Genomic DNA, 25,929 nt, shown 5'->3' on the forward strand with positions numbered 1-25,929 from the left:
GACCAAAACAGACGGTCCCGGGCCGGCCCCCAGACCGCCGACTGGCGCCGGCAGGGCCGCGATGTCGGGGTGGGAGATTAGTAATTCGATCCCGGACGGTCACGCACATCCTGGTTGGTGCGGAGCAGAGCAGGGCCGCAGGGGTGAAGCAGCAGGGTTGATAGGGTCCCGGGCTGAGCGCTGGTCAGTGGAAGGAGAACGGAAACCGTCTCGTGGTTGGACCGTGGACGAGCTCGGTACGCTTATTTAGACTACCGTGACAATTGTCGATTTAAAATGACATTGTCCTCTCCTCTCCTCCGGCAGTCCAGCCATGGCAGACCCTCAGCTCACTGATCACAAATCGGCTTCATGTAAAGCGATAATGACCTTTTAACGCCATTACGGAACCGGGTCGATGAAAGAGCAGTCGACCATAGGCGAATATAACATCAGTACCTAATCGACGTCTATATCGATTTACTAAAATCATACGCGTCGCTAAAAGTCCCACAAAACGTGTGCCCACTGCCCTGATTGGAAAGCGGACGCGCTCATAACTCTGAATCGCCGACCCAACGGCCGGTATTTCTCAGCGCCCATGAGCCGGTGTCGACCACACATTAGTATTCCACCGGTATGGCACAGAATGTACAGAATGTCCCAGCCACGCACCGACAGGCACGTCCGAAAATAGTCGGAATAATGACCGCGTTCGGTCATCATTACAGCGCAACAAAAAAGGTGAGGCGGTATATGGGAAAGTTCGGTGAAGCGGATGGCTTCATTCTTTCACCACGTACAGTCTGTCTTAAAAGTACCGCGCAGTGACGGTGGATTCATCGGAAGGGCCCGCTATAATTTGAAAGTCACAGATCCGATTGACCTCGGGAATGGACGAGGATGTCAATTGCTTCGGTGACTCAAATTTAGCAGGCCCTTCCTCGGTCAGGCTTGATGAATCCACCGTTACTTTGCGCGGTACTTTTAAGACAGACTGTACAATGTGTACATACAGTTCGGTTTAAGTTCGACGTAAAGGAGTTGAGTGTATCAGTCCAAAAAGACCGATTGCCGAACACTTTCAACTTCGTAAACGCATATCAAAAGTCCAAACCAAAACTCGGGGCAACCGTTGTGTCCCACACCTGACACCGCACTGATCAGGAAGGGTTTAATTTCGGGCACCGAGGCCACAGGCCTTCAGTGGCCCTCCGGCAGTACCGCAGAGGGTCGTCAATCTTTTGCATTCGGTAGATACTATATGTAGACAAATTATTGCTCGTACTATCACATGATTTTTTCCGGGCTTCCGGCAATCGAAGCATAATTCTCTACTGCTGATAATTTTGCGGCTTCACCACATTCTCACATAAATAAATATACCGATTGAGAAGAACTCCCATCACCAACGCCCGGTCTGATATCCGGCAACTGGCAAGGTGAAATTGAGTCAGCTCTGAATTTTATCCGTGGAGTGTAAAGTCGAGCAATTTTCGAACGCTCTGTCGGCTCTTTTGATGCATATATTGTTAGCTGCTGACTTTTTAGACTGATGGGCGAATCCAGTGATTGAATGGACGAGACGTTAAGTGCCGTCTGTAACCATTCCTCTGTACCATTTCTGAGACCATTTCACTGCACCCCGTCCCCACAAACAGCGTCATCAAACGTCTGTATCCGCGCCGTGTATTAACTGACTAACTGGCTAACTGTTAAAACGGAGACCGGCGGCCGCACATATTATGCTCTGGGCGGACGCGGCCAAACGTGGCGGCGGCCGGGCAAACGGAAATAGAAACACAGGGCGGGTGACGGCGCCCGCCGCGCGCCCGCACAAACACAGAGACAAACAGCTGCCGCACAAACACCGGGCAGCTGCGCACTCAAACAAACACCGATTAAACGCTTCTCTCATCGCCGAATCCGACCTTCACGCATTCTGTTTTTGCTCTTACATAAAAATACATCGGTCATTTGCTGCTTTTCCATCATGCCAAAAATTCTCACTCATTCAGCTGCAGCTCTTACATATTAGTGTTCCCTCTCACAACCTCTCACTTCTCAACTGTCTCTCACTCGCCCCAATCAGCTGCTGCGCTCTCAAAGTCAGACGCTTCCATATGGTCACTTCTTGGCTGCCCTGGTGACGTCATAATCAGCTGCTGCTCGAATGACGTCACAAAACCATCATTTATGACGTCATAAACATGAACTTATCAGCTGTACAATCCAATATTCCGTCACACTTTTCAGCTGCTTTGGAGAAGCGTCTCTCATTCGCAAATGCATTGCCCAAAGCTGCTGTCTGCCGTTTTCGGTCCAGCCGGAGCGATATTTTTCACCGCAAGCCCCGCCCCTCAGCACACACAGCACACACACACACACATACATCGATGACGTCATCGAATCACTGTACACATCTATGACGTCACAAGCCCGCGTCCGTTTCACACGGCACAAGTTACAGCGAACACAAGCATCGCATCGCGTCCCACGGTGAAACCCAATCAACTCTTCGCCGCCCTTCTGATGACAATCATGACGTCACCGTAGGATGTGTGACGTCACACTGCCTGCCTGCCGGGCGACAGTGGCGCCGCCCTGGTGGTCTACAGGTCAGTTTCTGTTTCCTCGCAGTGCGCCAGAGGGGCCTCGGTGGCTCCGACACTGGCGCCATCCATACTGTTGTAATCACTCTGCAGGAGATAGAACGAGGTCAGGTCAGGTCAGGTCAGGTCAGGTCAGTTGGGTCAAAAAGGGAAATAGTTGGGATTCAGATGGTAGCGTCAAAGGAGCGGGGTCAATGCGACAGCGTCATCGGTTGTTGTATAAAAAAAAAAAAAAAAATGGGGTGGAGGTTAGTTCACAATGACGGGCTTGTTCTTTTTTGTGTTTATTATGCGATGTCTTTCGGTTGTATGCAGCCTGCGTCAGCGCGATGCCACTGCCATGTTAGGCTGGTAAGCTAGAGCACAGCTCCTCACTACAGCTCATGAGCCAGTCAGCTGGGTGTGTCGTATTATCGTCAGAAGCGCGACCCATCAGGCGGTACCCGGCCGCGCGCTGGTTAGCAGCCAGCTGGCGGAACTCGACAAAATTCTACACTATGTGATGATGATTTGGGGGTTTAGGTCGCCCGAACTGCAGTGGTCATCGTCGCCCATTTCTACACTATGTCTAGCAGCGCTCTCTATGTTCACATGACATCATAAACGATAGACCTTTGTACATAAGTAAACCACCATCCCTTAAAAGGGAGATGGAGCGCAAAACAAGTGGACTGACAACAAAAAAGTCCAGACCCGAGACCAGAGACGGCGTAGAACACGGATTGCAGAGTTAAAACCCAAGATGACACAGACTACAGACCAAAACGAAAGACGTAAGATCACAGGAACTAGCCGTTCTTAGGAGCGAGACAGTCCCTCCTGTCACACCTACCATGGATAATCAAGACGGCATATCCTACGTCAAATGACTGAGCGAAACACAATTGACTGCTGAATAACCACTAGAATGCCCAGTACGTCGAATTACAAGTGTGAAAGTGTCGTCTGCCTTCAACAGCTGGATATCGCGAGGCCGAAGACCACTTCCACAATTAATATGGAGAGGTATCAACCAAGTTGATACCGAGTTACGGAGGCAGTGAGCCGAAGTCGAATTAGCGATCAGTGGGCACATGATTAGATGTTCTCCCTGGGCACTGGGATGCGGCACTTCGGTGAAGCCCCGCAAAACATGCGACATGCAGAAGGTTGTAGGAAGGGTGCTTGAACAAATCGAGCAAGGAGACGGGCAGGATGGAACCGGTCTCAAAAGTTCACACAACCCCACACATTATAACTCGCACAAAACCTCCACATAAAGTCCAAACCCAACACAAATCTTCTAAAACGTCCCCAAAAGCTGCCACAAGACCGCCCCTTACTCCACTCTTTCAAAAGTCGGATACGACACTCTGAGGTCTATCAATGAGCATGGTAGGCCGGTAGGGTGAAGGAAACCGGGGGTCGGCCGATCACCTGGGTGAAGGAAACGTCATCAGGCAAGCCGGGCACCGTTAGCAATGCCTCCACCCGCCATCCGCTGGGCAGTAGCAAGTCTACCACCTAGCAGTCAGATTGAAGAGAGCACTGAGCGCGGAAAGAGAAAGAGAGCGCGTCCCTGCACCGGCTGCCTTAGGCGGGGGCGGGGGCGGGGGCGGCTGTACCTCTGAGGGCGCCAGGGTCACGGACGGTCCCGTGGTCAGCGCGCGCCGCTTGCCGCCCCCTGTGGACACCAGTCACGTCAGGGCCTGGGGTAGAGGTCAGAAAGAGGCACAGGTCAGGGCCGGGCGGGTAGAGGTCAGATGAGGTCACAGGTCAGGGCCGGGCCGGGTAGAGGTCAGATGAGGTCACGGGTCAGGGCCTGGGGTAGAGGTCAGATGAGGTCACAGGTCAGGGCCTGGGGTAGAGGTCAGATGGGGTCACATGTCAGGGCCTGGGGTAGAGGTCAGATAGGGTTAGAAGGGATCGGTAAGGGTCTGATAGGCTCACGACTCACGGAGGATAAAGGGACGCTCGGCCGAACAGGGGAGCTCCCTCTCTAGATAACGAATCGGGGGTGTTGGTACTTCAAACAGACAGTCCAAGGAAGGAAGACGACTGTAAAGACGGTGTACGACAGGCATGTGCAGAGCGCACTTGCTTACAGAAGAATAAGGACGTGCACAACGCTATGGCGAAATGTGGTTCATGCATGCATACATTATACGGCATTGACAAGTGTATGACTGACGGGCATATAGTCAGTTCAAGAAACATGCTAAAAAAACTAAGCAAAAGACGTGTTACGGACAAATGCTGTGCACATGTAACAAAAGTTACCAAGTTTCAGCTGACTGATGAGCTATATCCATCAGCTATGAACCACAGCAAGGCAAAGAGGGTAAATAATTGTACGCACTAAGTCTAAAACTATGTAGAAAGCCACAATGACAGAAAACACAGCCAGTCAAACGAAGCCAGACACGCATAAATGACTGAAAAGACGCCACTAAAAGGGATACACACATACTGATACACATATACAGACATAAACCTCTTTTACCGACCCCCTTCTCACCTCCGTTTCCATTCTGCCTGGTGCCGGCAGTAGTGGCGGCGGCGGCGGCGGTGGTGGCGGGCGGGGTCACCTCTGTCACCTTAGTGCCGGCCGTGATGCGCGTGGTACGCACCACCCGTACCTCCTCCTTACTGCGGGTGGTCACAGAGTCCGAGGTCGACTCGGTGGTTGTCAGCACGCGCTCCGTCTGAAACGGCAGAGAGGAGAGGTTAGGAAACGAGAACAAACGTATAAATTAGAGCCAAGACGTCAGAGATCAATCCGCTTATCATAAAGTCAGTCAGGTGACGTGAAAAGAAAGGTCAGGAAATGTATGCATCGGCTCAAGAGCTACAACCGACCAGCCAGTTATCAGAATGATACATTCGCGCGCCCATACATCCGCACACACCGCTATTAGCAATCAGCTGTCTAATCTGCAGGCTTCCGTGGGCAAACTTCGTCATATTTACATTACTCCCCGCGTACCCCCTCTCTCTCCCTCTCTCTCCCTCCCTCTCTCTCTGTCACCTCCTCTCGCTGAGCGGTGACATTATTCTGCTCATCCTCCGACGCCGAGATGTGCGTCTCCTTCGACTTCTCCAGCGACTTCTTCACTCCATCCTTCTCCTCTTTGTAATTCTCCACCGATCTCTCCTCCCGGCCTCCGACGCCGTTCACCAGTCCCCTCATTCCGTTCAGGAGTCGGTCTGCCTCCTCGGTGGAGATTTCGACCACCTCCGGTTCGCCAGGACCGCTGCCGTCGCCGCCGCCTGCAGCGCCCGAGGTGGCGGCCGCCGCCGACTCTATGGGCTTCTCGGATGAGCTGGGGAACGGGAGACAGCAAGCATTAACAATGATGATGGTGGTAACTGTCACGCATAGCCGATGGTATCGATTTTATCTTTATCTTCTTGTAGAAGACTGATTTACTTATGGGATGAGATTTAAATATTTATCTCAGAAAAGAAAACAGATTAGAGGAGTATGGGATGATAGTGGCACTCAGGGTCCAAGTAAAAATTGCGATTTCTTTGTGATCCCAGTGGAGTCTCGATGCTCCAGTCTACTCAGAAAGTCACGATGTTCTAGTCCCTACCTGAGGAAGTCACGGTGCGAGTCCACGGTCGTGTCCGCTCCCGATGAGAAGCTGGCCTCTGCTGCCGGTCGGCTGTCCCCGCTCGCTGTTCGCTGCTTGGCCTCGGCCGACTCATCTAAAAGACATCAGACACAGACACAAATACGGTTATAACAGCTGTCGGTAAGAATCATACAAAATTTAAAAACACCACACGCCAACGATTGCCCAAAACTACAGTTATAAGGTTAAATATACGCATTACATGGGCTTTGACCAAATACTCATCCATAGACCACTATATATCTAAATCGATACATAGTGGTGGTCTATGACTCATCATACACAAAATGCTTAGAAAATTTGAAACAAAACATCAAACAATCGTACCACAGTTAAATCTTCCCTTTCCTATTTGAACTAGCTATTCTCTAGCCTATTATTTCCCACCTGTTGCGGGCGCGGCGGCGGCGGCCGGTGCGGCGGCTCCGGCGGCCGGTGCGGCGGCTCCGGCGGCCGGTCGGGCTCCCTCCGGCAGTGTCAGCCGGCACGAGGGGCGGACCGCCACACCAGAGGAGAGGGCGAGTCGCTGGTAGAGCGAGCTGCTCGCCAGGTAGAGCGCCTCACCGTGCTCAGTGAATACCAGCGAGGTGATACCGCTGTGGACGGGGGGGGGGGGGGGCGAGTCAGACGGTGAGACATACAATGCGAACATAGCCAAGGATAGGATAGGAATGAAGAGTGCAAGACGGTGAAGAATATTGAACTAGCTGCAGCCGAAACACACACAAAAAGGCAGCGACACACCGAACCCCGAAGTAAGGTCCTTAGCCAGGAATAACTTCCAAAATCTCGGATAACTACGGCATGACTTTCCCAGGGACCATGCATCACAAGCATTACACTGTCAATCAGGGCTGCGGAGTCGGAGTCGGAGTCGGAGTCGGAGTCGGTCGGAGTCGACAGTTGTGACCGGAGTCGGAGTCGGAGTCGGAGTCGATTTTAGAAACCCGAGCCGGAGTCGGAGTCGGAGTCACCGAAAATCTGTCGACTCCGCAGCCCTGCTAGGTCTGCGGAGTCGGAGTCGGGAGTTGGAGTCGGTCGGAGTCGACAATTCTGCCCGGAGTCGGAGTCGGAGTCGGAGCTGGTTTTTGAAAGCCGGAGTCGGAGTCGGAGTCGGAGTCGCCGAAAATCCATCGACTCCGCTGCCCTGCTGTCAATCCTTTTTAGATTATGGTGAAGTCCCAGAGATCAACACTAACCCTCCCCCGACTCAACTCCGCTCGCAATCCCTCGCACCCGGCCTCTCAACCGACCGTATCAGTGCCAGACTGGCGGTGCCCGGCGGGGGCCTTCCGCGTCCGCTCAGCGAGCGGAACCGGCGGCGGAACCCGGCGGAGGCGGCGCGGAGAGGCAGGGATAGGGACGAGGCGGCACGCAGACCGGCGCGAACAGAGCTGCGGGGTGGGAGGTGGAGTCAGGGAGGGAGGGGAGGATGGGAATGGGAGAGGAATGGTAAGAGAGGGAGGGTAAGGTCAAGGAAGGCTGGTCAATTCTATCAATAGGATAAGAGGAAAGGATGTGGGTTGGACAAGAACAATTGGCTGAGGATTAGAGCTGGACGGATTAGGTAGGATGAGGGGATGGGAAACTTACTGGTAGAGCATGCATGGGGATTGAGGAAAAGGGAGTGTATCCTTATTCCCTCACAGGGCTCACTCTAATGAACGGTCCTGTAATACATATGTCAATGATTAAAAATGGCAAGGAAGCGAGGAACACAGAACTGCAAGTGATGGGTCTCTGACAAAATATTATCCAGCAATGATAAGACGTCAATATACGGACAAAGTTTACAATCAGAAGGCATTTAGGGAAATAGGAAAACAAATAAATCAGGCCGGTTGACAGCTGGAATTAATGGATAAGGGACTAGGCTTTCTCTCTTCCATCCTACGCAACTCTCGGGCCAAACCTACCACCTTTCCACTGACCCAACCTTTCACTCCACATACCCTCTTTCTTGTCACTCCATTCCATCCCCATTCCCTTTCCCCGCCACTCACAGTATATCCTCTCTGCGGATGCTCTCCTCGTGCATCTGCCGTCGCAGCTCGGGCAGCGTGAACACGTTGATGTCACCCTGGTTGGTGACACACATCAGACACCACTCCGTATAAGCCGAGTCGTCTGTGGGTGAGGCGCAGAAGCGCGCGTAGCCGATCCGTCGTACGCGGCTGCCCTCGACGGCCGTCAGCTTGAACTTGCCGTACGGCCGCATGGTTGGCAGGGTGAACACCTGAAATGGAGCGGGGCGGGGTGAATGTCTAGGGTGAATGATACACACACAGGCCTAAAAACACTCGGGGTGGGGTGAATGTCTAGGGTACATGATACACAAACGGGCCTAAAAACACTAAGGACATTTAACGGGAAGGGAGGAGTTAACGCTTGGATTGAACGAGAACGGACCGGCTAATTCAGCAAGAGAAGGGTGTGAACGCCAAGAACGAACGATCACGATCACAGCCTTCAAACATTAGTAACGTAAAACGCCTTTTGGGCGAAGAACGAGCGAGCGAGATAGTGAGCCCTGCGCGTGCGGAAGGGCGAGAGGGTACTTCCAACGGGCTTGCGCAAAGCACCCTTCTAACCGGTCGCTAGCGGTGTGCCAAATTTGAACGCAATCGGCCCAGCCGTTCCTGAGATCTGGAAGCGGCATTCTGCACGTGCGCACGTGCAAACGGGGTCCAAACTGACTTTTGCACGGCACCCTACTAACTGGTCCCCAACCGTGTACCAAATTTGAGCGCAATCGGCCCAGCCGTTCTCGAGATCTGGATGCGCCCCCTGCACGTGCGCACGTGCAGCAGCACCCTAACCGCAACACATGGGAATGCATTGCCTGGTGGGTGCCTACCTGTATGCCAAGTTTCAGCGAAATCGCCCCAGTAATTACCGAGTTATGAAAATGGGAACAAATTTGACACCTCTTATTGTTGTATTTTGCACGTGCACTGGGGGTGACCCACATGCATCGAGAGTATCCTATTTTTGGTAGAAGGGATTGCTGCTACCCTACAAAAATTACCGCAAGTCAATCGTCCGGGCGGCTGCTGAGATATGAGCCTCGCAAAATCACTACTTTTGCAAAACAGCTTGAACACCCTTGACTTTTCACGTGGCACGTGCCACGACGGTCACTGAGGTGTATCAGAAGTAGTCAATTACGGGGTAGAAGGGATGGGGCTACCCAGCAAAACAGACCGCAGGCCAATCGGTCCAGCGGTTGCTGAGATATAAGCCTCTCAAAAGCGTTACAGGCCGGGCGGGGCCGGGCCGGGCCGCTCATACTGAGATTTTTCCGTTATATTGACCAGTAAAACGCCTTTTGGGCGAAGAACGAGCGAGCGAGATAGTGAGCCCTGCACGTGCAGAAGGGCGAGAGGGTACTTCCAACGGGCTTGTGCAAAGCACCCTTCTAACCGGTCGCTAGCGGTGTACCAAATTTGAACGCAATCGGCCCAGCCGTTCCTGAGATCTGGAAGCGGCATTCTGCACGTGCGCACGTGCAAACGGGGTCCAAAATGACTTTTGCACGGCACCCTACTAACCGGTCCCCAACCACGTACCAAATTTGAGCGCAATCGGCCCAGCCGTTCTCGAGATCTGGAAACGCCCCCTGCACGTGCGCACGTGCAGTAGCACCCTAACCGCAACACATGGGAATGCATTGCCTGGTGGGTGCCTACCTGTATGCCAAGTTTCAGCGAAATCGCCCCAGCAATTACCGAGTTACTGAAATGGGAACAAATTTGGCACCTCTTATTGTTGTATTTTGCACGTGCGGTGGGGGTCACTCACATAGATGAAGAGTATCCGACCTTTGGTAGAAGGGATGCAGCTACCCTATAAAAATGACCGCAAGACAATCGCTCAAGCCGCTGCTGAGATATGGGCCTCTCAAAATCATTACTTTTGCAAAACTGCTTGAACACCCTTGACTTTTCACGTGGCACGTGCCACGGCGGTCACTGAGATGTATCAAAAGTAGTCAGTTACGGGGTAGAAGGGATGGGGCTACCCAGCAAAAAAGACCGCAGGCCATTCGGTCCAGCGGTTGCTGAGATATAAGCCTCTCAAAAGCGTTACAGGCCGGGCCGGGCCGGGCCGGGCCGGGCCGCTCATACTGAGATTTTTCCGTTATATTGAAAAGACTTCGCTTCGCTCGCTGCGCTCGCTCGCTCGTAAAAAGGCTTCGCTCGCTGCGCTCGCTCGCTCGTAATTACATTAGGTACATCTGACTTGAAAAAGCCTTAGCACCAGTTTGGTAGTGACACACAGAAAACTAGCTGCTAGCGCTTATCTGCAAAGCACGACGCACACCTAATGCATGTCTCACCCATCTTGAACTGTAACTCTGACGCGATAATCGATCACCTTATAAGGTATCACCTTATGAAGGTCCTTGTAGAGGGACTGCTAGCCCGTGAGGGCCCACAGCCACGCCGGCCAGTCACCCCTGGATTACAGGTGCAGCCGGGGCGACATGACAGCGATGCGAGGTTCGCTGCTAATGATGCTACTGCTGTAACTGAAGAGGCTCACTCTGACCGCACCGCCGCCCGCGAGATTGCCGCCAACTTGGATCTGCGTGCCCTGGGTGAGGCGATCGCTGGTGCCCTGCATTGGCGGGTCGGCGATTCAGACAGTGAGCCAGAGCAGCAGAACACGCATACCGTGTCTGAGCGTAGGACAGCGCAGCCCGCGAACCACAGTCAAGCAGCAGTGCCGACTGCGGCACCGACCAGCGACACGTCTGCCGCGGCTCCAGGCGGCCCGACACGGCGACAGGGCATGGTGACCGGCTCTGGTCCCCCATCGGCTCTGATTCAGGAGCCGCCTCGTCAAGACTCTCGGAAGGAGAAGTTCATCCTGGAGGGCTTCCGTGTGGATGTTGCTGACAGTGACGTGCGGAGTCTGGTCTGGACGGTTGTTCGCAATCTCCATGATTTCCAAAGGGTGTCACGCCGCGGTCCTGCTGCCTCTGTAAGCAAGGCATTCAAGATTGAGGTTGATGCTGAGGACACCGATCGTATATTGGACCCGTCCAGCTGGCCGACTGGCCTGGTTGTGCGCCTTTTACCTCACCCTGTGAACACTGGGCGCCGAGGACAGCGTTTTCGCCGTCCTGCGGCCTCATCTGGAAGATCACAGACGACCCGGAGTGCTGCAAAAAGAACTGAACATGGCAATGCTAACTGGCAGGCGACGGCCCCGCGCCGTTACAGTGATGTGGTCAGAGGCATTGAACACTGTGACACTGCCTGGACGGCGGCCGCCCAACGCCGGGACGAAGATGAGACCCGCGGGGAAGCAGTCACCTCACAGCGCTCCAGAGCCCCGAACAGAGACTGCACTCACGGCGTCGGTACATCTAGCGCGGTCGACGCTGTCGGCGGCGACGGAAGTAACGCCACACATGGTGACGGTGGCTGGGAAGAGGAAAGGTCACGCCGTTATGGACCATTCGTGCCAGCTAGATACCATGGACACCAAGATGACAATGCATGGGTGTCAACCTATCAGCGCCGTGATGGAGACGGACACTGGGCAACAGCCGCCTCTCACCGCCCAGGCGCCCCTAGTCGAGGCAGCGAACAGGACGCCGGCGCTCCCTGGGTTCCAGCTGCCTCCCGTCACGTCAGAGGAGGCGCCACGCACGGTGGCAAGGACTGGAGGGCGACTGCTTCGCAATGCGACGGATCCGGATACCGTGGGTGGCCCTATCAGCGCGCACGAGAGGCCACCTCCTGGGAATAGCGCCCAGATGGCTACTCCTGGGGGCCATCCCTGTCCTGCTGCCACCGCTGTGAAGCATGACAGAGCGGAGTGCCGTAATGCTGTGGACGCAAAAGTAACTCTGAACGTGAGCCTCACTCTGGGCACTTATAACTGCGAAGGATTTCTCGCAGGAGCGCAGTATATCGCCGACTGTCTAATACCTGAATGTGATATCTTATTTTTATGCGAAACCTGGCTAGCCCGTGCCCAGGGTGCTTATCTAGAGCATGCACTCTCCTCTCTAAGCTCCGAAGAATTTCAGGTATTTCAAGAATTCGCCATGGAACTACCACCAGGGACTGGAGATGGCAGACCCCACGGTGGCGTGGCTTTTGTTTGCCGCCGTCAAGCGGGGCGCACATTTCGCGCTGTAGAGTGTAATGATTCTCGTATCTGTGGAGTTACGATTGTGGAGCTGAGCCGTCCTCTTATAACGATAATTGGCTGCTACATGCCGTACTGGAATTCATCTGCCGTAAATTCTGAAGAGTACACAATCCTGACGGGGAAGCTTGATGCATTATTCTCTTCGCTAAGACCCTCAGCTCCAGTGGTGCTTGTAGGCGATTTTAACTGTGCTCTGCCACCACTGTCACCAGAACTGCGCCCACCGGGCTGGCACCGTCTTCGGGGTTTCTCTCCGCTGAGTCTTCTAATGCAAGACTTGTTGGACGACCACGGACTGACAGTCGCCGAGTTCCGGTTCTCGCAACCAGTGGCGTACACCTATGCTCGAGCTGACGGCCAATCGCACATCGATCACATCGCTGTACCGCAATGTCTGGTACCTCAAGTTCATGATTGTCGCATCGTAGCCCCCTGTGTGGACAACCTGAGCCCACATCTTCCGGTCCTTTGCAGCGTGGTGCTGCCGTCTGCCTCAGCTGGCACCAGTCTCGATGTCTCCAGCCCTCCACTAAATATGGGTTCCATCCATTCAGAAGTACTAGATTGGAGTTGTCCAGAAAAACTGCAGATATATTTGTCTTCTCTGGACGAGCTTATTGGTGCTTGTCAGCTCACCAACGGTGCCACCCCGGATGAGATTGACGAAGCAATTACACGATGCATACATACCGCTGCGCGAATCGCCGGATGCTCCAAGTCGCGACGTCCCCCGAAGCCCTGGTGGTCGCCTGATGTGGCAGTGGCGCGGGATCGCACTCGTTTCTGGCATCAGATATGGGTAAACTGTGGCCGTCCTACGCTCTCAGCAGTGGCACAGTGCTATCAGGCTGCAAGATCTGCTTACCGTCACGCCCGCAGACGTGCAGCAGTGACGCGGATCGAGAGCGAGGCCCACACTCTCCGACTGCTCCGCCGTGACAAAAATCTGACAGCCTTCTGGCGACGTGTGCAACAGATACGGCGTAATGGACTCAAGTCGGCCTCTGATCTATCCGCCGCCGACTTCCGCGCCCACTTCCAGACTGTGCACCAAGATAGTCACAGGCAACTGACTCTGGACCAGCTCCAAATTGCTGAACATGTAGATTCTCGACTAAGGAGAATCCGTAACGATGCATCCGAAAGAACTGTTTCAGCTGGACAAGTAGCAGGCCTCATTCACCGGTTACAGCGTGGGAAGGCACCTGGTATAGACGGCATCACGGCGGAGCACCTTCTCTATGGTCAGTCGCCTTGTCTCCTGTCAGCTCTGGCGCACCTTCTCTCTGTCTGCCTGTCCACGTGTAGCGTGCCAGCTACCTTCGCTGACAGCGTTATTGTACCCGTGTTGAAGAAATCTCAATCGGACCCTAACTGCTTGGACAACTATCGACCGATTTCAATCACAACCTGCGCATCTAAGCTGCTCGAGCTGTTAGTGCTAGACGAACTGAACGCCTCATTTGAACCTCATCACCTGCAGTTTGGTTTTATCTCCAATCGGGGCACCATGCAAGCGCCTCTGTTGGCTGGAGAGACCATACAGCAGAATCGAGCCAGGGGTCTTCCTGTTTTTGTCGCAAACCTTGACGCGAGGAAATGATTTGACCGAATTTGGCATGACGGTCTGTTCTTCCGTCTGGAAGATTATCTTAGCGACTACTGCTGGTGCCTCATGGTCACCTGGTACCGCCACCTCTCTGCAAGGGTGACTTTTGGTGGCGCCACATCTGAAGCGTTCCTGGTCTGCAGGGGCACCAGACAAGGGGCCATCTTATCGCCAACCCTTGCAAACATCTTCCTCTTACCTCTTATTGAGGTCCTAGATCGCAGCGGTCGTGGAGCATATCTACACAGCCAGCACGTACCCGCTATCTGCTACGCTGACGATATTCTCCTTATATCTGCGAACGCGCGTGACCTCGGTGCAATGCTGCAGATGGTGGGAGAATTCGCGGCTACTTGGCGCCTCGACTTCGTTCACCCTGAACCGGGAAAAACCAAGAGCCATTGTATTATATTTGGACAGGAACTACTCACGAGCACACCGAGGTGGGCACTGTCAGGACAGCAGCTGCAGATCCGGCAGACGACCGAGCACCTCGGTACGGTGCTTGATGACAACCTCAGCACAGACAGCCACGTGGCTCAGCGCATCAGGCGTGCTTGTGCATCATTCTATGGCCTCACACCCCTGGGCAATTTCACCAACCGCCTGACTGCTGCTGACAAAATTGTGGCGTTGTGGGTTGTCGCGTGCCGGCCGCCGGGCCACCGGCGCCAGCTGACCGTGCCTGAGGCCGGGACGGTCACGTGACTGGGCACCGGCGAGGGACCCGTTCCGTCTGAATACAGTCAGTCTAGACCGAGACCTCGTTGTGTTTCATTGGCGACGAGGATGAGATACGAACTCACGCGTGAAACACAACGAGGTCTCGGTCTAGACTGACTGTATTCAGACGGAACGGGTCCCTCGCCGGTGCCCAGTCACGTGACCGTCCCGGCCTCAGGCACGGTCAGCTGGCGCCGGTGGCCCGGCGGCCGGCACGCGACAACCCACAACGCCACATTCCTCCCCACCAGATCTTGACATAAAACAATGCACGATATATACACGAATTAAAACCTATCATACAAAGCGAACACGACCATGAATTGACAAAGCATAGGACGGTGCGTACGATCTTACGCATAACTCAATCGGTCCGGTCCGGGAAGCGGCCTGGGACGGAGCACCCGGTCGGACACTGCCGGCGCCGCTACGGCCGCCGGCGGAGCGCCCAACTCAGGGGAGACCGGCCCGGCCAGCGAGCCAGGCGGCCCGGCGTCAGCCAGCGGCGACGCCAGATCCGCCGGATCCGGACCCCAGTCCGGACTCTGCGCCCCCGGAACACCGCGGCATGGACGCACCCGATCGACATGTCGCACCAATACACGGCCATCATTCAACCGGACAGTGAGTTTCACACCGCGTCGTCCAATCAATACCCCCTGAAGCCAGTTTCTTCCCCTCGAGCCCTGCAACTGTCCGACAGCCGAGACATAAACTGGTTCGCCTATATTCACAGAGTGTGAGTCTGCCTGTCGACACCCCCGGTCCTTACACCGTTTCTGTCGGTCCTGTTCCCGTCGGACAGTTTCCTCCAGGTCGGGTCGCAGCATATCGACCGGCGTGCGTAACTGACGGCCAAACATCAGCTCTGCTGGTGACGTATGTGTCGTGCTATGGCTGACTGTGCGATAGTTGAATAAAAATCGAGACACTTTAGTGTTGACCGAGCCTCTACCCTGCTTATTGAGGCTTCGCTTAAACGTCTGAACAGCCCGCTCTACAAGCCCATTGGATTTCGGAGAGAACGGAGGTGAGGTCAGATGACAAATGCCGTTCACCCGACAAAACGCTTCGAACTCTGGACAGACAAAACACTGGGCGTTGTCAGAGACTAGGGTTCTGGGGACTCCCCAGCACGCGAATGAGCTTCTCAGCTTTTCCAGGGTGGTTTCAGTAGTAGCCTGTCTGCAGGGAAAAACATCCATCCACTTCGAATAGGCATCGACTATAATCAAAAACATACTACCTTGAAACGGACCGCAAAAATCAATGTGCACTCGCTGCCAGCATCCAGACGGCCACTCCCAGGGATGGATTGGCGTCTCTGGCAGACTGGAGCGCCATTCCTGACATGTGGAGCATTTGCTGACCATCTCAGAAATATCACGGTCCATGTTTGGCCACCAAACATAACGTCTGGCGAATGACTTGGTCCTGCCCTCCCCACAGTGTCCACTATGCAGGAGCCGCAGTACCGATGCGCGACCTTGGGGCGGAACGATCACCCGTGCTCCCCAAAGTACGCAGCCACCCTGTGAGCTGAGCTCAGACTCCCGACATTTATATGGCCCAAATTCAGGAGAAAGCGGTACACCACACGAAGGCCAGCCGTCCTGAACATATCGATAGACAGCAGACACGACTGGATCACGCGCAGTCCACTGACGAATCTGCTGTGCTGTTATTGGACTGGAGTCCAAAACCTCCATCATGTGGACCAGCTCCGCTGGCACCGGACTGCTGGCGTCCGCCGGTACGTCGGGCAGTGGCAGCCGGCTCAGTGCATCACAATGGCCCTGTAACCTGCCAGCACGGTACTCTAGCCGATAATCGTAGGCCGACAACATCATGGCCCAGCGCACGACTCTCGGCGACGCCATGAGCGGCAGAGGCTTCTGCTCACCGAGTAAGCCCAGCAGGGGCTTATGATCAGTCTGAACTCTGAACGATCTACCAGCCAGAAAATAGTGGAACTTCTTGACGCCTGCCACCAGGGATAGTGCCTCCCGATCAGTTTGGGAATATCTACGCTCGGTGTCGCTTAGGGTACGAGAATAGAAGGCCACCGGCCTCTCGCCGCCTGGCGTCAAAATACTAAGCACGCACCCGAGACCAATAGGGCTCGCATCAGCGGACAAAATCACATCATATTTCGGATCGAAATGGGCTAACACAGGCGGTCTTAGCAGCAGTTTTTTGCCAGCCTCGAACGCGGAGCGCTCAGTGTCACCCCAGCGCCACGGCTGGTTCTGGCGAAGCAGGATATACAATGGCGCCAAGACTGTAGAGAGACCCTTCAGGAACTTTCCGTAATAATTAATACCACCCAGCCAGGACCTCAGCTGACCCACTGACGCTGGCTCGGGTGCCCGGAGAATGGCACGGACTTTCTCCTCGGTGGCCTCCACACCCCTGGCGCTCACCCTGTGACCAAGGTACGTTACCTCGGCCAGCCCAAACTGGCACTTCTCACGGTTGACTCGCAGGCCGGAGTCCTGCAGGCGGCCGAGGACGGCCCTCAGCGCGGCGTTGTGAGAGGTAATGTCTGCCCCAGACACAACCACGTCATCCAGAAAAACCCCGATACCGGGAATGCCCGCTAGGAGCGTTTCGAGGGTTTTCTGGAACAACGCCGGCGCTGAACTGTACCCAAAACTGAGACGAGTCGGTCTCAACAGCCCACGGTGGGTATTCACTGTGAGATACTGTCTGGAGCTCTCATCTAATGGCAGCTGGTTATAAGCACACTTTAAATCTATCTTACTGAACACGGTCGCTCCCGCCAGCTTGGGTAGAAGCTCTTCCACCCGCGGCAACGGATACTGATACGGCGTGGCCACTTTATTAGCTGTCAAACGATAGTCTCCACAGATACGCAGTGAACCGTTTGCTTTCGGTGCGATCACTAGTGGTGCGGCCCATCTACTGTTAGAGACCGGCTCCCAGAGACCCTCGCTGATTTGTTTGTCAAGCTCAGAATCAACCTGCTCTCTATATGCCAGAGGAACGGTTCTGGCTTTAAAGAACCGGGGCTGAACGTTATCGTCCACACCAATATGAACAGGGTCACCGCGGTAGCAGCCCAGGCCGTCCCGGAATACTTCCGGAAACTCCGACAGAATAGGCTCGACCTGGGGATGAGCTGTCAACCGACCTATGGCTGGCCAATCCAGCTTAATGGCCTCTAACCAGTTACGACCGAACAGGCAGGGTCCCTCCCCTTTCACAATCACCAATGGCAACCGGACCACCTGCTGCCCATACTGAACCCGCACAGTCGCCTCCCCACACACAGGTAACACTTCCCCGCTGTATGTCCTGAGACGGTACGAACAGCTGCCCAGGACGGGTGGGTTATCAGGCCAAATCTGTCTGAAAACACTCTCACCACATACAGACAGCGCAGCGCCAGTGTCCAGCTCCATGGAGACGGGCCGATCATCCAGCATCACGTTCAGCTTGATCGGGGCGCGCCGGTCGCCCGAACACCGGAACAGCGAGTACAGCTCCTCTTCCTCCACCGCCGCGCTCACCGACCCGCTGGCAGAGGCCGCTGCCCCTTCCGGACGTCCCGAAGCACTGGCCGACGATGGCACAATCGCCGGCTGAGAGCCGTCAGCCCCCACATCAACCGCGTCACACTGCACTTGGTCAATGCCCGCACGTCGAGTGGCCGCACACGCGGCTCGGGTATGTCCAAGCTTTCCACACGAGAAACACACTCGCCTGCGGAACGGACACTTCTCCGATGAGTGACCCCGCCCCAGACAGCGAGGGCAGCGAGGGCAGGGACCGGCCCGACCACCCCGGGCAGGCGCATGAAGCCGGCCGACCGCCGCTGGCCGCTCCCCACCGGACACGTAGTGCACAGCTGACTCGCCAGACGGGCCCGTCTGACTCTGGGCGATCTCGCCGGCCTGGCGGGCGGCCGCCTCATGCGCTGTCGCAATCGCTGTAGCCGATTGTAGAGTGAGGTTCTTCTCGCTGAGCAGCCGGGACTGCAGGCGCTCATTCCGGATACCGCTGACGAAACGATCGCGCAGCATCTCCTCCAGTATCCCGGCACAGCAGGTGAACTGGCACGGCCGAGCCAGGTGACGCAGCCGGGACAGGAAAGCTGACACCGTCTCGGTATCCTCCCGGCTGCAGGTGTGAAATCGGTGCCGTGACAGGATCACCGATTCATCCGGCTCGAAGTGAGACGTGAGCACCTCGATGATTCTGGCACAGGTCACCTCAGCTACCCCCGCCGGGGCAAGCAGGTCCTCCAGGAGCGAGAATGTGTCCGGCTCCAGAGCAGTCAGGAGCACAGCACGCCGCTTAGCGTCCACTGAAACCGCGGCCTTCTTGTCGTCGGGAATAAGCAAATCGTTCACGACAAAAAACTGTTCTAGCCTCCTGGCATAGGCACCAAAGCTCTCCTCGTTCCGCTTAAACACGGGCGGCACCCCAAGCCACGCCATGGCTGGTTCCGCACTCAGGATACCGCTACAGCTTCCAGAGGATGTCTTCCTCTGGAAGACAGTAGTGCTGCCGGCACTGATCTTCGGCTGTGAGACGGCTCCCCTCAGTTCCGCCGACATTGAGCGTCTAGACTCGCGACAGGCTTCGCTGATCAAGGCAGCGCTGGGTCTGCCGCGTTCTGCGCACCATACGGCTCTTTTGATTGCTGCTGGGGTGCCTCGCATCGGTGAGGTGCTGCGAGGTGATGCCCTCCGCGCATTCCGTAATGCTTTCCGCGCTGACCACCGTCTTCGCCAAGCCTACGTCACTGGACTGGCCAGACTTGCTACGTACCCCGAGCAGTTGGATGGGTCGTTTATTGGCCACGTATATAATCTGTGTGGTGGGAACTTCGGCGCTATCATGCACATCGCTGCTGGGTATGTCGATCACGACATAGTCCGGGCACCACTCCAAGAAAGTGGTCTTATAGACAGTTTGAAGATGGTTTTGGCAAGCAACTGTCAGGCCTCGCGGCGCCTGTTAAGACTACTAACCTCCTGAGTGCTGATTAACTGTGTGTGGGGGTGGGGGGTGGGGGGGGGGGGGTGGGGTATGTATCTTTTTGTCGCATGACGATGCTGAATAAACAATAATAATAATAATAATAAGGCCCAGTGGCCACCCGGTCTGTCTCTCAACTTCCTCCCTCTTTCTTTCTCTTCCATTCTCACCTTGAACTGCTTCTCTGACGCAATGACCACCCTGTGAGACCCGGTGAGTCTCCTAGCTCCTCCCCTCTCTATTTCCCAGCTCTCCTTTCTCTCACTCTCCCTTCTCCCATCCACCTTGAACTGTTTCTCTGGCGCGATGACCAGTGACCACCATGTGAGACCTGTCTGTCTGTCTGTCTGTCTGTCTGTCCCTGTCTCCTTCTCCAACTCTCACCTTGAACTGCTCCTCTGAGGCGATGACCACCCTGTGCGGCCCGGTGGCGGCCTGGTCGGCCGGAGCCCGACACACGGACCGTCCGCCGGCGTCCACAATACGGATATCAATCACCGGCGCGCCGTGCTTCAGACGGAACTCCTTGCCTGTCGGAGAGGAGAAGTGTCAAGCCCGTGTGGGTGTCGCAAGGAGCGACGCATCAACTAGTGTGGGAAAACGTATCGAACGGTGTATGAGCTATCAAGTGACCTAGAGTATCAAGTGTTGAGATGTGTCATGCGCGGTGGCAGGAAGATGGAGACATAACTCGAATGATGTGCAATAGGGCGTAAAGTGTCAGCTAAATTACTGTCACATGACGAGATGTGCAAAACTACAAAACGTATGGCAAAGAGGCGGCCATTGTCCATGGCGCTACAATGTGGCGCTATAAGAGGAGCAGCTAGCCGTTGCGGAACGCGGCCATAGCGACGGGCTCGACCACAGACTTATCAGCGCCACAAGAATAACCTGGCGTCTTATCTATAAAACTCCTCATAGTCTAACGTCCCCCATCATGTTTGAAACCCCACCCATAAGCCAGAGCTCCCGTCCACCTATTCCAATCACCCAACCCTCTCTCACCGGGCTGCCAGGTGACGGGTGTGGTGATGCGTTTCTCCCCGGCGGCGCAGTGGACGGCGTACACGTAGATGGCGCCGCTATTAGTGCCCGCCCACAGGGTACGCATCGGCGGCTGGCCTGAGGACGAGAGGCAGATGGACAGAAGTTAAAGCGGCGGTCATATACCGAAGGGTCAACATATAAGCAGCATAGAGGTCAAAGAGTGCACACTGCCGTCAATTACATCAACACAAGGCGGCGGGCTGCGCCGTAAAAACGCAAGACCAACAGCCGATGAGTGATATAACTGGCCAACTACCTACATAACGACCAGACCAAATAATCCTTCTGCCTTCCAATAACCATCGTCACTGGTCAGATAACGGTCACAGAGGGCATATTACATCCACCACTGGTTAGGTAGCTAGTTAAAAACCCTCCTGTCCCTCACTCACCGCTAGCCAGGTAGCTGGTGGCCCGATACAGGCAGCGAATCACCCTCTCCTCCCCTATCGGTCAGGTAGCTACCCCTCCCCCACACACACTACTAGCCAACTAGCTGGCAGAAGACCCTTCCCTCATACTCACCGCTGGCCAGGTACAGACACCGAATCATCTCCTCATTACCCTACTGATCAGGTAGCTGGCCTGGTGCCAACCCTCCCCTCTCCTACTAGACAAGTAGTGGCGAACCCCCGTCCTTACAACTTACCGCTGGCCAGATAGCTGGTGGCCAGGTACAGACACCGGATCATGCCGGAGAAGGCGGGGTCCTCGCTGCGAGCCTCGACCGACCGCTCCACGGGCCGGACGTCGTCATCGGAGACCGTCACTGGCGGGGAGAGTCTGCCGGACAGAAAGACAGGGGATACTGATACTACGGGACACTACAGGCCACTATACGGGACGGTTCTTACAATATAGCACAAAAGTACATACACTATACAGCACTATAGGACTATATACAGAAGACAACAGACCGTCACTGGCGGATAGAGTCTGCGAGGGGGAGCGGGGGAGACTACAGATCACTACAGGCCACTTTATAGCATACAGGTCACTTTACAACAGTACAGGTCACAGGGCGTATGTGGGATAGAGGGGAGAAGAAGATATGCTACAGGTCACTACAAACCTGATAAATCTACATAAATGTGGATACTCGACATGGACTGCAGGTAATAAACACAGAGGGAAATCATGGGTGAATGAAAACCTAGCTAAAACACGGGAGGCTACGAGGGTTATGAACTAGAGGCATGGGGCAATTGAGGCTTGCAAGAAAGGCTGCATAGGATTCTATGGATCTTCATAGAATCTATGTCTATGTCTATGATTATAAGCTATGAGGACAGGCTATGATTCAGGACAAGAACGCCAACTGCTCCCTTCCCCATACCGTGTTCTGCGCCGGGGCTGTGGCTGCCGGCGGCGCCGCGGTGCCGAGCTGGCCTCTCCGGTCGGCGCAGCAGCACGCCACAGCAGCACGCCAGCCGTACCCCGCACGGCGAACGTAATGACGTCGGAGGGATGATCCGTGACGTCATGGGATCGTTCTATGACGTCGTAGTGTTGATTAGCGACGTCAGAAGATCCCTCGGTGAAGTCACATGCACTTGTGACTACCAGTGTTGGTAGGTTGACCTCAGCTGGCGACTTTGGTAGACCACCTGACCCAAGCGTAGCATCATTTACCGAACTTATATCGGCGTCTATCAACTCAATATCATCATCTCTGATTCTAACCGCATCAGCAGTCTTCTGGTCTAAGTCCTGCTCGTCTTGAGGTCCAAGTTCCATAATTCTGCAGGAGTCGTCCGCCAACCGACGAGTGATCACCGGTGTTGACGTTGCACTTGACTCTGAGCCCCAGCGAATCGGTGACGTCATCGGTGACTCGGAGCAGGAGGGAAGCGAGTCAGAGTCGGGAGGAGTGACTCCAGCCAGCAGCTGGCGCCACATACCGGACGGAATGGGAGCTAAAGGCTCGTCCAACGGCGGACATATGGCAGAAGCGTGCTGCTGATAGTAATCTTTCAGCTCTGTGGAGTCTTGAGGTGAGTCAAACCCAGACTCATTGACTCCACCGTCGACGGACTCCGACTCACCAATACCCTCATCAAGCGACTCCTCATGGCTGACTCGAGCGTGACCTGACTCACCCCACCTAGCCTCGAGGTGGTCTTGGACTGCGCTATGGTCCACCACCCCCTCAGCCGCACGGTTGGGACCGGGGTCAGACTCTTCGCGGCGGACACAACTCACTTCGACATCTGGGGTTTCATTCTTCCCGCTATCAATACAGCTGGTCATCACTGGAAGCTTAGGTCTTAGCTTCTCGTCGCTGTCCGTTCCAAGCTGCTGTTCGAGGGTCGATTCTAGCCACTGATTTTCCTTCGTCCTCAGCTGTCTGTTGGTCGTCCCCGGCAGTTCGTTGTTCGTCCTAAGCCCTTTGGTGGAAGTTCCCAGCCAGGCGCCAGACGATGTAACACATCTCTCGACCGAGACCGGATCTGGTCCATCACCTCCCACCATCCAATGACGAACTGTCCAGTTGAGACCATCAAGCGAACGAGCTAAGTTAGAAGTCACAAGGTCGGCTCCCGTGTTTCGTGATTCACTAGGCAGAGCAGGGAGAGTCGCTACGGCACTGCCCGAAAATGCTAAGCCAGCTAGAGCGCCATCGATGACATGGGCAGCGACACGTTTGTCACTTGATACAGCCATGGCTTCGCATGAAGTTTCTTCAGCAAGAGAGGCCGCTGTAGTCGCGACATACTGAACATTAGTTTCCTGAGAGGGAACCACGGTGTCTAAGCTTCCTTCCGTCCCCTCACTATCACAGCTGGTGAACAGTGGATGCCCGGCTCCAGCTCTCTCAGCTCTTATCTCATGTGCAGCGGAGAACGACCTGCCTGCCACTGTCACAGGTCTTGTCTCACACATGGCAGGAACTGACCCCACGCTTTCCACTGGCTCAAACTTCGTCTCAAAGCCAACGATGGGACACTTGCTGTCTTCCAGTCCTTCAGCTCTCGCATTAGGAAACACATGAAGAGCCTCCTCGTCTTTCGTTTCCTTAGCTCTCGCCTCACGATCTTGATCTCCTCTCTGCCTCTTTTCCGAAGGTTCTTCACGTCCAAACACCCACTTCCCACCTCTATCCTCCCCCTCCACTTTATCCGCCTTCCTTGCCGCTCTCACTGCCGCGCGTACCAGCTCCTGAAACAGCGTCTGCGAGTGTCTTCTCCCATCGCCCACAGACTCTCCGCCCTCCGCGGCTGGCCAGCATCGTGGTCTTTGACGAACCGATACAAAAGCCGTACGGATAGGTGGTAGAGGCACCGGCGGCGGCGGCGGAGGGAGTGACAGCGTCGGAGAGGTACCAGACGGCGGCACTAGACCCAGAGGTGACCGGTCGGCAGCGCGGCGACTCTGCTGTCTCAGCAGTGTTCCCAGCGCGTCACGCCGCCATGCCGCCGCTGCTGCTAGGCTCTCCTGAGGAACGGTTTCTACCACCGGAGGTGGAGGTGGGGGAGGCAGAGAGGCACGGGACGGCGGTCGGAGAGACAACCTTCTCCACAGTCCATCCATCAGACTGACAGTCCGCGGACGGCGTCGGTCATCCGTCGACGGCGAAGTCGACCCACGATCGGTAACTTCCTCGACAGTCACTAGGTAGAATCCACCTGCGTCGGCTTCATCCGGGGTAAGATCACAGGTGATTTCCTCACAGGAGGCTGCGGATGATATCCAGTCGGGAGTGCGTAGCGATGATGTTTGGAAATCAGGCGGAAGTAACGCACCTACTGAGCGACGTACATCTTCGTCTTCATCTCTGCCTCTTTGTTTGTCTCTAGATCCAATCCCGTCTCTACCTTTACCTTCTTTCTTTCTGCATCTTTCTCCGTCTAGATCCCTATCTCTGTCTTCATCTCTATCAGAGTCAGACTCAACGTCAGAGTAGCTATCCTCAGAGCTATCATGCAGAGCCAATAAAGATATCTGTGTCGATCGTCGCCCAGCGCGGGCGGCTCGTGCTCGACGGAGCGCCGACAGTACAGACGGTTCAGTCAGGTCCTCTACCACTAGAGGTTGACCGTCGTCATCTTTGGCATGGTCGGGGGCAGCCGCAGCGACTGCGGCGTCAGCGTTGGTGTAAGCGATGGTGGGGAGGGCGGCGTTGGCGGCAGTAGAGACAGTCGAAACGATGGTAGAGACGGTCGAGGCGATAGTGGAGACAGTCGAGGCGATTGTAGAGACGGTGATAGCGGTGGTCGTGGCGTTGGCAGCTTCGGTAGTGATGATACAATCATCATCCTTGCGGCTCAAGTAATCAGCGACACAAGAAGCAGCAGCAGTTGTAGTAGCAGTAGCGTCAGCGGAAGCAGCAGTCGACGTAATCTCAGCAGTAGGAGCGGCAGAGGCCGTAGCGACATGAGTCGACAAGTCCCCACTCGGTACATCATCAGCCGAAGAAGCAGGTAGCAGACTTCCATCAGCTGATTTGACATCATCAGGTCCAGCATCGACGTCTGCTTTCTCTGTGTCCCGAGCGAGGAGAACAGGCATAGACTGGGCTCTCTCAGCGGGAGCTATGCCTGCTCGCTCCGTCTCACTGCCTCCCACATAGAAACTCGGAGAAAACTCATCCATCCAAAACAGCGTCTCCCGTGATTCAGTCAACGGAAGGACTTTGTCTGCCGGCTTCGTCTTATCCTTCCCATCACGAGTGAACCCATTCTTGTTCTCATCAATCAAAAGTAGAGTCTCCTGAGTATCAGTCGGTATAGGTATGAGGACGAGTGGGTTTCCGGCGGGTCTTCTGGCTAGACCCGGGAGCAGCAGTGGTATGTCCGCTGGTAACTGAGGCGAGTCTATGCTGCGGTGATGGCTGGATCGGGAGAACCTATCTCGGACGGAACGGGAAGATGGGAAGAGGAAGGGAGAGGAGAGAGGGCACGGACAAAAGGAGGATACGTCATGCAGCAATTAGAGAATACAGTGCATGCAGCGAACGACGTTATACAAGAATGATGCAGCTCGCGACAACAGGGAGTGTGATACATGTGCGTTGATTAGACGGATGATACGTATGGAACAGATATATTGTGATACGCGGGTAAGAAGCAACCAAATATAAAACACAGAAGGGAGCGGAAGCGACCGGGCAGAAAGGCAGCATGTTAGTAACGTTCACACGCGCACGTTATTACAGAGGAGGGCA

General features: G+C 55.1%; 1 protein-coding gene across 11 annotated transcripts in view; it reads right to left on the minus strand.

The window, feature by feature from the left end:
- Nucleotides 1-1,645: 1,645 nt before the first annotated feature.
- The window catches only part of LOC122392736 (lethal(2) giant larvae protein homolog 1-like), an 83,302-nt gene continuing 59,018 nt past the window's right edge, over nt 1,646-25,929 (minus strand). For 2 of the 11 annotated variants that reach the window (XM_043387968.1, XM_043387969.1), the window contains exons 17-27: nt 21,415-21,548; nt 20,724-20,840; nt 20,100-20,245; nt 8,212-8,444; nt 7,462-7,602; nt 6,596-6,804; nt 6,167-6,281; nt 5,599-5,893; nt 5,089-5,275; nt 4,196-4,279; nt 1,646-2,678 (exon numbers count right to left, since the gene is read on the minus strand). In XM_043387968.1, the coding sequence (XP_043243903.1) occupies nt 2,674-2,678; nt 4,196-4,279; nt 5,089-5,275; nt 5,599-5,893; nt 6,167-6,281; nt 6,596-6,804; nt 7,462-7,602; nt 8,212-8,444; nt 20,100-20,245; nt 20,724-20,840; nt 21,415-21,548 (1,666 nt within the window). In that variant the 3' untranslated portion in view covers nt 1,646-2,673. The remainder of the gene's footprint in view (nt 2,679-4,195; nt 4,280-5,088; nt 5,276-5,598; nt 5,894-6,166; nt 6,282-6,595; nt 6,805-7,461; nt 7,603-8,211; nt 8,445-20,099; nt 20,246-20,723; nt 20,841-21,414; nt 21,549-25,929) is intronic. The other 9 variants (XM_043387966.1, XM_043387967.1, XM_043387970.1 and 6 more) reach the window with 5 other exon arrangements.

This window comes from Amphibalanus amphitrite, unplaced genomic scaffold (assembly GCF_019059575.1).
Source record: "Amphibalanus amphitrite isolate SeventyFive unplaced genomic scaffold, NRLGWU_Aamphi_draft 000499F_arrow, whole genome shotgun sequence".
In the NCBI taxonomy this organism is placed as follows: Eukaryota; Metazoa; Arthropoda; class Thecostraca; order Balanomorpha; family Balanidae; genus Amphibalanus; species Amphibalanus amphitrite.